The sequence below is a fragment of the Panthera tigris genome, chromosome D1, assembly GCF_018350195.1.
Source record: "Panthera tigris isolate Pti1 chromosome D1, P.tigris_Pti1_mat1.1, whole genome shotgun sequence".
NCBI lineage: Eukaryota > Metazoa > Chordata > Mammalia > Carnivora > Felidae > Panthera > Panthera tigris.
The window spans coordinates 18,034,595-18,051,030 of NC_056669.1; the positions used below are offsets into that span (position 1 = coordinate 18,034,595).

General features: G+C 50.3%; 1 protein-coding gene across 3 annotated transcripts in view; it reads left to right on the forward strand.

The window, feature by feature from the left end:
* Positions 1–16,436, forward strand: part of GRIK4 (glutamate ionotropic receptor kainate type subunit 4) — a 352,218-nt gene that overhangs the window by 159,168 nt on the left and 176,614 nt on the right. For all 3 annotated transcript variants that reach the window (XM_042957687.1, XM_042957686.1, XM_007072913.2), the window contains one exon: positions 15,765–15,929. In XM_042957687.1, the coding sequence (XP_042813621.1) occupies positions 15,765–15,929 (165 nt within the window). The remainder of the gene's footprint in view (positions 1–15,764; positions 15,930–16,436) is intronic.

Below are 16,436 nucleotides of genomic sequence, written 5' to 3' on the forward strand. Positions count from 1 at the left end.
CTTGACCCTCTTCTGCCTCCGAAACCCTAAATTTCAAACCCCACAGTCTTCCTATATACTCCCCCCTTTTCCATCTTGCTCCCACTGGTAACGCTCTTGCCATATCCACATGTCCAAGTCCTATGCAGCCTCTCAGCCCCGCAGGGTCTGTTCATTTGGATAACCTTTTGTGGGTTTCACCAAACCCTTTCCTGGTAGTGCCTTCACCTCCTTTGTCCCCTCGTCCTGCCCTCCCTCCCTCCCAGTAACTCCCACTGTTGATACTTCTGGCACCTGCCTGCCCTGAGGCTGCTTGCAGAGAGACACCGACTTCTCTGCCTTTCCACCTGGCCAACACAAAGACATTTATTTACACGTTGGAGCGCCTCTTCTAAGCCTGAGCCTGAAACCGTCTCCCCCATCTGTGCCGTGACTGCTCAGAAGGTGACAGTCTTGCCTCTTTTCAGAGAAAATAAAGCTCCCAAGCTCAGTCTGTCTCAACCCCCCTTCCCCCAAATGGTTATTTAGAGTCGTATCGATTAGTGTTACGATTGCATGGTCTAGGATGAGAGGCACTATCTCCTGAGCGCTTGAAATGCGGCTTGTCTGAATTCAGATGTACTGTTGGGTACAAAAGATACATTGGATTTTACAGTTTTAGTATGAAAACAGTACAAAATAGCTCAACGATTTTATACGTCTATATATATTCGATGTTATTTATGTGTTTTGAGAGAGTGCGTGAGTCGGTGGGGAAGGGGCGGAGAGAAAGGGAGAGAGAAAATCCCAAGCAGGCTTCATGCTGTCAGTGCAGAGCCCATCATGGGGCTCGAACTCCCACATGGTGAGATCGTGACCCGAGCTGAAATCAAGAGTCGGATGCTTAACCGACTGAGCCACCCAGGGGCCCCTCAACACTTTTATACTGATATAGAAATAGTAATACTTGGAAATTTTGGTTAAATAAAATGTATTACTTAATTTCATAATTTCACCTGTTTATTTTTAGGTTTTTTTTGGTTTTTTTTTTAGTTTTTATTTCTTTCTTTAATTTATATCCAAGTTAGTTAGCATATAGTGCAACAGTGATTTCAAGAGTAGATTCCTTAATGCCCCTGACCCATTTAGCCCATCCCCTCTCCCGCAACCCCTCCAGTAATCCTCTGTTTGTTCTCCATATTTAAGAGTCTCTTATGTTTTTGCCCCCCCTCCCTGTTTTTATATTATTTTTGCTTCCCTTCCCTTAAATATCTTTTTACTTTTTTAAATGTGGCTCCTGGAAAACCTAAAGTTACAAACATAGCTTGCGTTGTATTTCTGTGGGACAGCACCGAGCTGGAACATAGGCTAAGCTTCAGTAGCAAAGAGACCGAACGTGTCGAATTTCAAAGATCGAAGGGTATGGCTCAGGAGTGTGAGTGAGTCTATAGGTCAGTCATGATTCAGGGCTGGCCGGAGGGGAGCCAAGAAGCCTTGTTGCCATTATCAGTCTATAGTTCCCCTCCACTCCATTCCTGGAGTGTCACCATTTCCAATGTCACCATTTCCAGTTGGCAAAAAAAAAAAAAAAAAAAAAAAAAAAGGGAAGGAGCGTCTAGGGCATGGGGATAGCCCGATGGTCCGTGGTTACTTCGACTCAAACTCACGGGCCCACTTCAGCTCCAGACCTCCCCCAGCTGCAGAGGACACTGGGAAATGTGGTTTGTAGCTGAGCAATCATGTGTCCAGGTAACACTGAGGGTGTTTTATTGTTAAAAGGAAGAGAAAAAAGGAACCCCTGGTGGCCAGCGAGCAGTCTCTGCCATGGCTTTTCCCTTCCCTCAGCCTGCATGAACCTGTACCCTGTGCTCTAGGCTCTTTCTTACTGGCCTTTTTGCAGGACTTGCTTCCAAAAGTGCCCCCTTGCTGCTGACATTATCCGCTTCTCCCTCCCCTCGGGCTCCTTCTTCTGAGCCCCTGTCCTCGGAATTTATAGCCCCTTCCCTTGGGCAATGTGACTCACTCCACCTCCGCCCTAATCACGCTCCTTCCCCAGAAGAGAGCTATACCTGACTCGTTGGCCTTCTTAGCCCCTTCTCAAGCAGCTGGGTCTGCGTGCTGCCCCCACCCCTCCCCTCAAATGGCTCTCACCGGGGTCCCTGGTGACCTCCTAGTTGCCAAATCTCATGGACAATTCCCAGTCCTTATTTCGTTTGACTTCCAGCCGGCCTCACCGCTGCGTCCAGCCTCTCGCATCAGCTTCCCTTTTTCCACATTCTCCCTAGGTGTCGAGTCCCCAGGGTCTTTGACTCGACCCTCCTCCTCTCTCCTCGCTGGCGGATCCAAATTGTCATTGCCAGCCTCGCCCTGCGCTCTCCCAGGTCTGCGTGTCCAGCCTGGATGGTTCTCTGGGAGCCAGGCCAGTGACTGTCCGCTGCTAAACGGTGTGCCCCAAACTTAAACGAGTACCACCCCAATCTCATCATCTGCGCCCTTCTCCAGAAGCAAAACAGAGCAGCCTTCATCGTTACCCCGCTGTGTTCTTGATGTTGGTCAGTGACGTCACCATCTAAGTAGTCAGGCCAGAAGCCCTTTGTGTCTCCTCCTGCCCCTCCACAGCCGGCCACCCTTGCCTTACACCTGGTGAATCTTGCTCGGCTCTGCCCCCCCTTCTTTGATCCTGATTGTCCTGCCCCTCAATACCTGCCTCACCTCTTTTTCCTGGGCTATTAAAGTCACCCCCAAACTCACCTTCCCTATTCAAATTTCAGTTACCACCCCCCGTGTGTCTTCAGTGCTGTGAGTGATGGCGCTAAAATGCAAATCTGATGATGTCACCGTCTGTCACAGGTCCTTCTGTTGTTAACCTTCCGGGTCCCTGGCAGGACAAAGATCCTTCCTGCTCGGGCTTCTGTCCTCCCTTCCAGCCGGTCCCGCATCCACTGAACCAGTCACGCCTTTGGGGGTTCTGCACACCGGAACACGCCTCAGTTCCCTGCCTTTCTAGGGAGCTCACAGGCCTACTTCGAGGCTGCCTCTTCTGTGAAGCCTGGTGTGTAGGAGGCACTGAACACGTGTGTGCGTGAGGCCTTCCCTAAAACGTCTCTCTCTTTCCCAGAAAAGCTGGGGGCTTTGTGATTTTTCTCCGTTACACCACTGAGTGTCTCCACCCCTTCCCGGAAATGTCTTTGAGAGCCAAAGACCCAGTCATAGTTTTCTGCCATTTCCCAGTGCACCTGGATGGCTCATGGGTGGATCATAATGGGGTTCTGTCCTATTACTTACCATATTGGGTTGTGGCCATTTGATTTGATGGCCCTATCTGGACGCTTTGAAAGCAGAAATACATCTTACCCGTCTCTGCGTACATAGTGCCCTGCTTAAGATTGATGTTTAATAGGTATTTGATGAATTAATAAACAAAGGAATGATTAAGTAGATGGATGCATTGCCTCTGTCACTTACAAAGCACCGGGTTAAGTGCTAAATGAATGGCACGGACCGTGAGCACGTTAGGGGATTGGAAGAGGGCAGAATCAGCATGGGCCAGAGCAGTCCAGCACGTGCCTGGGTCAGGGCGCCGGACTGTGGAGGACGGGGGCACCAGGCAGGTGAATCTGCCATGTGGAGACGCTGGGTTAGCGCAGGAGAGCCTGGAGGCGGGAAACAGGTAAGGGGTATTGCGGGAGAGAGGCAGGGCTGGTGGCAGGGGAGGCAGAAAGAGAGCAGGGGTCCTCGGTGGGCAAGTGGAGTGGCCAAAGGGCCAGAGAGAGTGCAGGACGGCTGTGCCGTGGACCACGTGTAAGAGAAGGGCCATTCGTTGAAACTGGGAAGGCAGAAGGAGCCCCCCGTTCTCTGAAAAGATAATGGGTTACCTTTGGGACATGGAGTTTGGCGGGACCTCCAAGGAGACATTTCCCTTTAGCACCCAGAGATAGGAGTCTGGCGTGGAGATTGGGCAGCGGGGCAGGGGATAGGGGTTTTGGAATTACCTACCTGCGTGGAGCTGTTAGTTGAGAATGAATCCTTCAAGGGAGAAAGTACACAATGAAGAAAATGTGGACCGAGGACTGAATGCGGAGGGTGAGGTCTGGGGAACACTGCCAGCTAGGGCTGTATGAAAGAGGGAGGAGGGGCGCCTGGGTGGCTCCGTCAGGTAAGCATCTGACTCTGGGTTTCGGCTCAGGTCATGATGTCGTGGTTTCGTGGGTTCGAGCCCCGCGGCGGGGCTCTGTGCTGGTAACACGAAGCCTGCTTGGGATATTCATTCATTCTCTCTCTCTCTCTCTCTCTCTCTCTCTCTCTCCCCCTGCCCCTCCCCACTTGCTCTCTCTCTCTCTCTCTCAAAAGCAAATACATAAACTTAAATAAATGAATGAATGAATGAGGGAAGGGAGTTGGAGGCAGAGCAGGGTTGGAGCAAAGGTGACCAGAATGAAAATCAGACTAGGGTCATAGCATGGATGTTAAAACACGGCAACCCCAAAAAAAGCCTCCAGTCGCATATGACTCAGAGCCTCAAAACCCTAAAAGGCCACAGAAAGACCTTTGGATCTGGAAGGAAGGAGAACCTTGGTGATTTCTGGGAATGAATTCAGCGATGGCGGAGGCTCAGGACAGAGAAGATGCAGAGGAATTGGAGGCAGTAGGTATAGACCACAGAGTTTAAAATGTCTCATTTGCTGAGGGTGAGGAGAGAGAGTGGGGAGAAAGTGGGAAGGAGCCAGAAGAGTAGTAACTTTTTTCTCATCACGGCATTTTTTTTTTAAGTTGAAGTATAATTTGCCTACAGTAAACTGCCTGTATTTTGAAGTATACAATTTGGTAAGTTTTGCCATACGTACACCCTTCACACCATCACCACAGTCAAAGTAGTGAAAGTTTTCTATTTTTAAATGTTTATTTTGAGAGGGACGGAGAACAGGGGAGGGGCAGAGAGAGAGAATCCCAAGTAGGCTCCACGCTGTCAGCACGGAGCCCCTGTCTGGCCTCCTAAATTCCGTCTTGTCACTGAGTAGTCTTTTGTTGTATGGATATACCACAGTGTATTTACTCACTTCCCTCTCGATGCTTGTTTCCATCTTTGACTATCACAGAGCCAGCTGCTGTGAACATTTATGTACGAGTCTCTGTTTAAACCCAAGCTTTCCTTTCTTTTGGATAAATACCTAGGAGTGGAATGGCTGCGTCATATGGTTGGGGCATGTTTCACCTCTTAACGAACGATCAAACCGTTGGGGCTCCTGGGTGGCTCGGTCGGTGGAGCGTCCCACTTCAGCTGACGTCATGATCTCCCGGTTTATGAGTTCAAGCCCCGCGTCGGGCTCTCTGCTGACAGCTTAGAGCCTGGAGCCTGCTCCGGATTCTGTGTCTCCCCCTCTCTCTCTCTGCCCCTCCCCCACTCACACTCTGTCTCTCTCTCAAAAATAAGTAATAAAAATAAAAATAAATGATCAAAGTGTTTCCCAAGTGGTTACACCATTTTACATTCCCGCCCGTAGCTTATGAAAGTTCCAATTCTTCCACATCGTCGCCAGCTTGATGTGGTTGAGCTTTTTAATTTTAGCCATTCTAAAAAGATTTATGGTGACATCTTGTTATGACTCATGATGTGGAGCAGCATATCTTTATATGTTATTCACCACCCATGTAACTTCTTTGGTGAACTGTCGATTCAAATCTTTGCCCGTGTTTTAAAAAGTCGGATTGCTTGATTTCTTATTATTGAGTTTTTGAGAGTTCTTTGTATATACTGGATGTAAGTCCTTCATCACATATATGCTTTCTGTATAATATTTTCTCCAAGTCTGTGGCTTGTCTTTTCTCCCATTCATGGTGTCTTTGGAAGAGCAGACATTTTAAATCTTGATGAATTCCAGTTTGTCAGTTGTTTATTTTATGGGTTTTGCTCTTGGTGTCATGTCTAAGAAGTCTTTTCTAATTAAAAGCCACAAATATTTTCTTCTAGAAGTTTTATAGCATTAGGTTTTACATTTAGGGCTAGGATCCATTCTGTGTTAATTTTTATACATAGCACAAGGCAGGGTTGGGAGTTCTTTTTTTTTTTTTTTTTTTTTTTTTTTTATTTTTAAACGTATGGATATCCAACTGTTCCAGTACAATTTGTTGAAAATACCATTTTTTTCTAACTGCGCTTTTGTCAACATCAGCTGGCCATATACGTATGGGTCAGAGTAGTAATTTTGAAGGAAGGATTAGAAGTTGGCATAACATCCCTCAAAAGCCAAGACAGATTTGGCTTAAACATTTACGGAGTGCCTCCTGTTGTCAGGCAGGATGCCAGGCACTGGGGATAGAAAAGATTCAAGAGGGGAAGTTAAAGATGAAACTGATCATTGAAATAGAGTATAAGATGCATGGGATTCTATGGGGATGCATGCTTGCCGCCCTTGATCAACTTCTGTGTTCAGGGAAAGCTTCTGGAAGGAGGGGGCGTCTGAGTGGAGGACTCATTCTGAATAAGAGTGATCCGTGAGCAAAGGTGGGAAGCCAGAAGGAAGAGCCTGAGTAAAAACGTGCAGGCACTCAACGGCATGTGTGTGGGTTTAGGTGGTGCTAGGGTAGTTTGGTATTTCCAGAAGGTAGAGAGGGATGAGCAGAGAAGCGGAACATAAGGTTCGAGAAGGAGAGCCAGGTCTTGTCTGCCATGCCAAGGAGTTCCATTTATTTTGAGACTCAAAGCTAAAAGCAGGGGTTTGCACCTTCGAGTGACGGGCAGCTGTGTGTGGGCATGATGGGGGACTGCCAGGTGGTGGCGGCAAGTTTGGTGGGAAAACCAGAGTCAAGAGGTTGCAGTTGAGTAGCCGACGTGAAAGGACTGAACTTGGACCGTGGTGTTGAGATGGAGAGCGGGGGACTGATTCGGGATACAGTGAGGGGCAAAGCCGGGGCCTTTGGAGGTAAGGAGTTGGGGTGAGGCCATGATGCTTGTGTGGCTGGTGCTGCCATTAGCTAAACCCAAGGAGAACATAAGAGGGAAAAGGATGAGTTTGCCTTGAGTCTTAATAAATTTGAGATGCTTATCAGGCATTTACGTGGAGATGTCATCAGGCAGGTGACCTAGGACATCCTCCTGGAGGGGGCTGTGAACAAGATCACTTAGGGAGGCAACAAGAAGGCTCTGCACAGACCCTGGGGCCTCACCAGTATTAAAGGGTAGGCAAGAGACTGGACGTTGAGAGAATGGTCAGAGGAGCAGCAAGAAAACCCCAGGGACTTCTTGTCATGGAAGCCAAGGAAATTGAGGGTTTCAGACAAAAGACTCAGAACTTGGGACTCGAACACTCAGCACCCTCAGGTTCAGAGGAAACTGAGACGCAGCTTAACCAAGTGGTCTGGCAGCTCACAGGCTGTGGACCCAGGCTGCCATCAAGAGCTGTGTGACCTCGGGCAAGTTGTTTCCACCTGCCCCTGTCTCTGTGTTCTCACCTGTAAAACGGGACCGTAAGCTGTGGGGTTGTGTGGAACTAAGCGGAACAATCATACGATGTCCTTGGAACAGCACCCGTCAGATAGTAAACAATACTGCCAGCTAGTGATGCGGTTAGACGGAGAATCAAAAGCGTCCCCTGGCTTTGCACACATGGTTGTTGACAGTGACTTTGTGCATACAGTCCGAGTGGGGTGGTGGGGGCACAAGGCGGATTACAGCAGTTTAAGGGAAAATGAGATGAAGTGAAGTTAGCAACAGTTGAGTCATCACTTGAGAAGTCTGGCTCGAATCGGAGGTAAGATGAAAGGGACAGTCACAGGCTGACACATGGTCACTGTGGTCCATGGAGGGTCCCTGGGGGAGGGGAGGGCCTGAGCACGTTTTAGCAAAAGGGAACGAGCTGGTCTGGGGAGAGACTGAAGGTAAAGGAGGGAAGGGAAGTGTGGTGAGAGGCAGAGGGTCAGGAGAGGACAGCTGGGCATGGTGAGGTGGTAGGGCGGGCGGGGAGGCTCTCCTAGAACCAGAGACCTCATTATCTGAGCCTATTGGAAAGGGGCACCTGGCTGGCTCAATTAGAAGAGCATGTGACTCTTGATCCCGGTGTCATGAGTTCAAGCCCCACATTGGGTGTAGAGATTACTTACTTACTTACTCACACACTTACATGAAAAAAAAAAAGGTGGGGGCACAAAGTGAAGGCAGTTCCAGAAAGTGGCCTCGGATTAATCTCTCTGAGGACTGGGAGAGGGGGTGGGAGCTGGGCAATGGCTGGCGGTGAAGGTCCAGGTTATGGGCTCACTAGTGTGCCCCCCCCCCCATTCATATGCTTCTTCTTTTTTTTAATGTTTCTTTATTTTGGAGAGAGAGACCGAGTGTGAGCAGGGGAGGGGCAGAGAGAGAGGGAGACACAGAATCTGAAGCGGGCTCCGGGTTCCGAGCTGTCAGCACAGAGCCCGATGCGGGGCTCGAACCCAAGAAGCCTCAGGTCATGACCTGAGCCCAAGTCCAACACAAGACTGACCCGCCCCCCTGCAATTCATATGTTACAGTCCTAACTAAGAGACTGCATTTGGAGATGATGTGTTTGAAGAGGTAATTAAATTAAAATGAAGTCATTAGGGTGGGCCCTAATCCAGAATGACAAGTGTCCTCATAAGAAGAGGAGATTAGGATACAGATGCAGCTGTGGAAAGACCACGTGAGGACACAGGGAGATGAACTGAGGAGAGAAGCCTCCGAAAAGCCAGTTCTGCTGACATCTTGATCCTGGACTCCTAGTTTGCAGAACCGTGAGAAAAGAAATTTCTGTTATTTAAGCCCCCCCACCCCCACCCCACGTCTGCCCCAGGAAACAAATACAGTCCAGAATGTGAGGGGGAGCTGGCCGGGCGAGGCCAGGGGCAGATGGCAGCCCTGTGTTGCACCCCAGGTGAGGAAGAAGGGTGTGGGTTTCTGGTGGAGCGACCCACACAGCGATGTGACCTCCTCCAACAGGAAGGATGACAGGGACCATCAGGGGTAAGAAGAGAGGCGCGAGAAGTCAGAGGTGAGCATGGGAAGCTGGTGTCAGGTGAATGGTGATCCTGGGGCTGGGGCTCGGCCTGGGAGCAAAGCTGACTGGTTCCCTGGAGGCTCCAAGCATCTCTTTCTCTGAGCACAGGGCTCTAACAGCTGCGGGCGGTGTTACAGATACTGCCTGTAAAGGCTCTCCCGTAATTCTCTGCAACACCCCCCCCACCCACCTTACAGAGATAAAAGTTATCAAAGTGCTTGGAAATCTTGAGTAGAGAGATTCTAGAAGACCCAAGGGATTAAAGGAGGCTGATTTTTCCAACCTGAGGGGTGATTTCCAGGCTGTTGAGAATTCGGGGAGGGAGAGCTGGTGGGCCGGCCCCCAGGTGCCCTAGAGGCCCCCACGCGGGCCCTGCGCCCTGCAGTGCCGGTTCCGAGGGACTGTTCTCAGTCTGAGCGATATCTCATGCTTCTGCACCCCCTCCTATTATTCACTCACTCAATAACCATTCATTAAGGGCCTCCGGCGTACGTGTCTGGAATCGTGAGGGTACAGAGATGAATTTGGCTTGGCCCTCACCCTCAAGGAGCCGGCCGCCTCCGGGAGAGAAGACGGATAAACAGATAGGCGTAATAAAAAAGTCAAAAGTGATGAGTGTCTCATGAGAGGTACAGAGAAATTTCTGTGGGAGTTTTAAGGAAGAGGGAATTAATTTGGGACGGGGAACCTGGGAGTTTCAAAGGAAGGAGAGATCACTCTGAGCTTTTAAGGTTCAATCTAGTTGAGGGAAGTTACAGAAAGACCTCGATGTTAAGGTAAGCACCCTTCCAGGGCAATGAGTGGTCGCTGGGGAAATCTTAGGAGAGTACTGGGCTGGGGAAGTCAAGGAGGGCTTCTTGGAAGAGGTGGGTCTGAGGAGGAAGAAGGAGGGTCCTTATAAGGAAAGGAGGAATAGGGGCGGGGCCGGTGTCAGCAGAGGCAATGGAGGAAGGAACGTAGGCCAGTCCTGGTCCTGATATAGGGGCGCTGTCGCTATGGGGGTGAAAGGGAGTGCTCTGCGGAAGCCAGAGTGCAGAGGCCCCGATGCCATCTTAGAAACTCAAATGGGACCAACCATTGGATAATGGGGAGGCCTGAGAACTTTGAGCAGGTCAGTGATAATCATGGCCACACTCATTGGGTGAACCAGAAGGGAGTAGAGTGGGCAGAGCCAGGCCAGCCAGCCCCAGGGGAGGTGTCCTCTCTGGAGTAGACCTCGGTCTGGGTCTGGAACATGGAGGAGACCTTGGAGGGGAGGTGGGCACAGAGTCGGGAGGCCACCCTTTCCTTCGCATGAGCCTGAAAGGAACTCTGAGAGAACTGGGCAGAGGTAAAGCTCTTGGCTTGTGGGGAGAAAGGCCCAATGTAAGGGGTCACCAGCTCCCTGGGCGTGAAAGAGGCATGTTGAGGGCTTATTGTGGAAGAGTCCCCGGGCACAGAGTCCCCGTGGCCGGAAGCATGAGAAAGACCCTGGCCCCTGATTGCATCTCTCCATCTCAGCCTTGTCCTTGCTGTAGCCCCCGATCTCCCAGCCGTAATTACCATGCTTCCTCGTTGACTTCTCTGAAGAACCATCCCCGGGGCTGGACGATGTGCCAGATGATACTGTTCTTCCTTCGGCAGGCGGCTAGGAACTCTGAGCAGCATCCTGGCGTAACCGGACAGCCAGGCCTGGGGGACAGGAGCGTCAGCTGCTCACTCAGTCCTGAGTACGCTGCTCTCCAGACACACACGGGGCCCCTCGCCAGGGACTGCCAAACAGCAAGCCTGCTCTTGGTGACTGCCTGTTGGGGACGTGTTCCTCTGGTGTCCTAAGAGCCTGAGCCTGTACCTCATCCTTTGTGCCCACAGCCCCGGAATCTGGGTTCTGACCTCAATATGGCCGAGGCCAACCAGCCACCCAGTTGAGGCTGTTCCCAGACAGGAGTTGATCATTGTCAAAAACCTAAACCCTGAATTGAAAAGTGGTGCCCAGAACAGCATGGAGGTTGGAGAGAGTTGCAGAGTCCCTTCGTTGAACCCAGTGGGGAGGAAAAGAAGAAAGAGGTGCTCAGGGGACCTCATATGCCCCTTAATATAACATTGCCACATTCCCTCTTCCCCACCTGGTCATGATCCCTCTGTCTCCGGGTGTGTCCAGTGATGCTCTGTGAGTTGATTATGTGGTGTTCCATGGCTGGCGGCCGTCCTGTACATCTGGGTTGGTGTTGGCACATTTTCCTTGTCATCTCGGGCCACCATAACGGAACACCACAGAGTGGGTGGCATCCACAACGGACATTTATTTCTCACAGTTCTGGAGGCCAGACGTCCAAGGTCAAGGTGCCAGCAGACTCATTTTCTGGGGGGAGCCTGCTCCCTGGCTTGCCTTCCTGCCACACCCTCACACCGGGGGAGAGAAAGAGAGAGCTCTCTGGTGTCCCTCCTTGCAGGGACACTAATCCTCTCAGAGCAGGGACTTAGCCTCATGACTTCATTTAACTTTCATTACCTCTGAAAGGCCCTGTCTCTAAACACAGTCACTTTGGAAGCTGAGGGTTCAACATGTGAATGTGGGGGGGGGGGGACACATTCAGTTCCCAGCATGTGTCCTGAAGGTGTGCTGTCGAGGAGAAGAGACCCGGAACAGACGATCGTATGTGTGTTGCCTCCTGTTGGTCCAGGTGGGATTGTGCCCTTCGTGTACTGACGTGACAGAGACAAGTGAGGCGTCGATAGCATGAGCCTGATCCAAACATCGCTGAGGGAGCTCCCCCCCGCCCCCCGCCCCCCTAGAGGGCTGAGCTCCTTCCCAGACTTACAGGGCACGTGGGCATTTTCCGAGAGATTGTTTTATTAATTTACTTGGTTACAAGTGATTTACTAATATTTACAAGGTGATCGATGGAAAAGTTGGGGAGAGCGAGGTCATATGGCCCAAAGAGAAAAAGGCTCCCAGTTTAGAAATTTACTGGGGGTTGGGAGCATTAGCTAGGGGAATTTCCAGAGGCCCAGGGTCCTGTCTATTAGTGTTTCAGAGTTGATTTGCCTTGATGAGACTTTCTTTTTTTAATTTTTTTTTTTTTAACTTATATTTTGAGAGAGAGCGGGAGCAGGGGAGGGGCAGAGAGAGAAGAGGACAGAGGATCCAGAGCAGGCTTCGTGCTGTCAGCCTGTCAGCAGCAAGACAGCAGCGAGCCCGATGCGGGGCTCGAACTCATGAACCTCGAGATCTTGACCTAAGCCGAAGTCAGACACTCAACCGACTGAACCACCCAGGGGCCCCAAGACTTTCTTTATGGTGTGTGAAAGGCTCGTGCACCCTGTTGCGATGGACTGAATTGTGTCCTCCCGAGATGCATGTGTTAAATCCTAACCCCCAAGATGACCGTGGGGGAGGTGGGACCTTGGGGAGGGGATTCGATTTTGATGAGGTCACAAGGGTCGGGGGGGGACTTCTGTGATGGGATTAGTGCCCTTCTGAGAAGAGTCCAAAGAACGTTGTCCCTCCCTCTCCGCCATCTGAGGACCATGTAAGAAGGCAGGTGTCTGTAATAGATCCCAACCATGCTAGCTGATCTCAGATCCCCCACCTCCACGACTGTGAGGAAAAAATGTTTGCTAGATAAGCCACCTAGTCTGTGGTTGTTTGTGACAGCAGCCTGAGCTGATTGAGACGCACCTACCTGGTACACCCCCTTCTCGGCAGCAAATTCCCCTGAAGACGAATTGCACCGAAGGAAGATGAGCCTTGGTTCAGGGCCCAGGGTCTACGTGAGGTTGACCTGGGGTTACCTTTTGCCTCTACTGCTCACCAGCCCTGTGAATTGGGGCAGGTCCCTCGACCTCTCTGACCTCTGTTTTCTCATCCTCAAATGAGAATAACACACAGAGCACACACTTCTCACAGAGGTGTTGCAGAGATTGAGTGAGATCGTGTCTACTAAGCACTTACGCTAATGTTGTCACTGAATAAATGCGTGCCTGCTAACGTAAAGCTCGCGTGCCATGGATCTAGTCCCTCTTTCCCGTGACTCGTGTGGGATGGCTCTGCCCATTCCTGGCATTTCAGATGTCTCTTTTCTATGCTTTAAGGCTAGACTAGTGATTTCTTTTTTTTTTTTTAATTTCTTTTTTCAACGTTTTTTATTTATTTTTGGGACAGAGAGAGACAGAGCATGAACGGGGGAGGGGCAGAGAGAGAGGGAGACACAGAATCGGAAACAGGCTCCAGGCTCCGAGCCATCAGCCCAGAGCCTGATGCGGGGCTCGAACTCACGGACCGCGAGATCGTGACCTGGCTGAAGTCGGACGCCCAACCGACTGCGCCACCCAGGCGCCCCTAGACTAGTGAATTCTAATTCTATTTTATTTTATTTTATTTTATTTTATTTTATTTTATTTTATTTTATTTTATTTTATTTTATATTATTGTGTTTTATTTTATTTTTTTAAATGTTTACTTATTTTTAAGAGAGAGAGAGCATGAGAAGGGTAGGGGCAGAGAGAGAGGAAGACAGAGGTTCTAAAGCAGGCTCTACACTGTTAGCCCCGAGCCCGATGCGGGGCTCGAACCCACAAGCTGTGACATCATGACCTGAGTGCCCCCTATTTTGTTTTTAATGGTGCGACTTTTTTTTTCCATATCGAGTCTTACGTGGAACCCCAAATATCCAAAACTGATGGGGAGGTGTGCTGGTTGAAGCTGGCGTGGGCTGGAGACCTCCATGTGGCCTCCCCCGCTGCTTCCTAATGGGACCCAGGGCCCTCCAAGGAACACCATTTGAAAATCATTTCTGTAGGTTGCCCTTCTTTTCTCTTCCCAGGGTTCTCCTCCTGGGCCAGCCCCGTACAATCGTTTAGATTTTTGCTTCCCAAGTAGTAGTCTCATCCTGGTCTCGCTTTTCTGAGGCCACCTGGGCAGGTTGTGGGTGTCCTCAGGCAGGTGGTGATCACGCCAGGTGTGTGAGGACTTTGCTACTTAATTCACGGAAGCCCACTTAAATGCCTACGTCTTTGGATGCACCTCCGTTGCCCAATGTATGGCCCAACCTGTGTCAATGAATCTGATTTTCATCGTTCAACAAGGCAATGCGTATAAATACATCCACAAATCAGAAAAAAAAAAAGGCTTTGTAATATTCTGTGTCCTGGTTTTTGGTTTGGAAAATGGGTCACAGTAGGTATGGGAGCAGGATCCAGAGAAGACAGCATGGGACCTGGGTCTCTTCAGTCCACACCAGCCACAGAGATTCAAGGGCCACGAGTCGGTGAAATCTATTTGGCGTGATTCCCCGTGATGCTTTTCTGAGCCTTCAAACCTCTGAAAGATAAACTTCATATTTCTCCTTTTTTTTTTCTGTAACAGCTTTATTAAAATATAACTCAGATACCACACGATTCACCCACTAAAAGTATACGACTCAGTGGTTTTTAGTATAGTCACAGCATCATGCATCTATCACCATAATCAATTTTAGAACATTTTCATCACCCCGAAAAGAAACGTTGTGTGTGCATTAGCAATTACTCCCCCATGCCATCCAGCTTTTCCACCACTGCCGCCAAGCAACCACTAATCTACCTTCCACCTCTGTGGATTTACCTATTCTGGAAATTCCATATAAACGAATCATCCAATATGCAGTATTTTGCATCTGGCTTCTTTCACTTAGCATCATGCTCGCGAGGGTCATGCATGTTGTGGCATGTGTGAGAACTTCCTTCCTTTTTATTGTCACGTACCGTTCCATTGCGTGGATATACCACATTTAGCTTATTCGCTCGTCAGTTGATGGGCATTTGGAGTTTTCCACTTTGGGATTATTATGAATAGTGCTGCTCTGAGCATTCACATATGAGCTTTGTAGAGATGCTCGATTTTGTAACTTCCTCTGCCAAGAGAATGAACGATATCCCGAGCTCGATTTGTTGAGTGTTTATACCATGTGCCAGGTACTATGTTGAGCACTTTGCATACACTGTTCCCGTAATCTTCACAGAAGCCCAAGGACTGGGCGCTCTCCCCATTTTCCAAGTGAGGAAACTGAGGTCTCGTAGCTAATTCAGGATGGAGCTGGGATTCGAACCTAGGCCTCTGTGCTACCTGAATAGTACTTCCGGAAGTTGGGCAGCTATCGGTACCACCTCCCTCCAACCATTCCTATTAAGTCACGCCGATGAAATCCGTGCGATGTGTCACCCACGTACGTTATCTTACTGAAGTCTCACACCAACCCCCGGAGGTTCTCTTACTACTGTTAACATTCAGTGAGGAAAGGAAGTTCAGAGAAACTGCCTCGCTCACCGGCTGCCATGGTTCGTCAGTGTCTGAGCCGGGAGCACCCGGGTTCGGCAGGACCCTGACCCTGCTCCTTCGTGCCACAGCTCTCCCTCTCATGCCTGGCTTCCTTTAACCCTCTCATCTCAGGGAGAGTTTCGCAGAGGCCCAGAATGCCATTTTCACAGGACAGCCACCATCTCCCTTCCTTTGCACACGCGGGCCGGTGTGCACATTACATCCAAGCGTATCGCCACGCCTGGGTCTCAGGACCTCGTACACATTGGCCCCCGGGGCCCTGCTATGACGTGATGGGGTTCCTGAGGTAGAGATGCACATTAGAATTCATGGCTGCACCTGGCTACGAACCACGACCCTTAGCATGTAGAGAGCTGGCTTTGGGAATAGTTCCGAGGACGGCAGGGTGGAGGGGGACGCGGGGAGCTGCCTGGAAGAGGAAGGTGGCAGTGGGGGGAGACTGGAGAAAGAGGAGGGTGACGGGAGAGGGTACCAACTGTCTCCGTGTGGTTGCCTGCCCACAGCTGCTATCTTGGATGACCCCATGGAGTGCAGCAGAGGGGAGCGGCTCTCCATCACCCTGGCCAAGAACCGCATCAACCGCGCTCCTGAGAGGCTGGGCAAGGCCAAGGTCGAAGTGGACATCTTTGAGCTTCTCAGAGACAGCGAGTACGAGACTGCAGAAACCAGTACGTAGAATGGGCAGGGCTGCCCTCTGCTTTCCTTGCTGGCAGAGGAGGGGCTGATAGTGTGAGCTGTACCCCACACCAGGCCTGCGATCAGCCGTTCCCAAGAGAGGGAGAGAAACATGCACCAGGAGGCCCCACAGGGGTTAGTCTGGATGAGGTCCCCAGGTTTCGTTGCCAGTTATGTGTGGAGTAGAATTAAGACAGGATACTCATTCGTGCATTCACCCACCCATTCATTCCTTCATCTATTGATTCATCCAACTCCTGGACGTATCGTGCGCAAACCGCTGAACGAAACCTTGTGTGTGATTAAGAGAGGTATGGCCAGCCCAGGGCCAGCTTAATCCAGGCACATCTGATCACCCGTCTTGCAATTTTGTGGTGAGGGCAGCACCGTGGGACTTGGGATGGAGTTTGGCTGTTGTGTGGGTGACCTTGGACAAGTTACTTTTCCCGTTTAACTCAGTTTCTTCATCTGCAAAATGTGAGTGCTAGCCTCTACTTTGC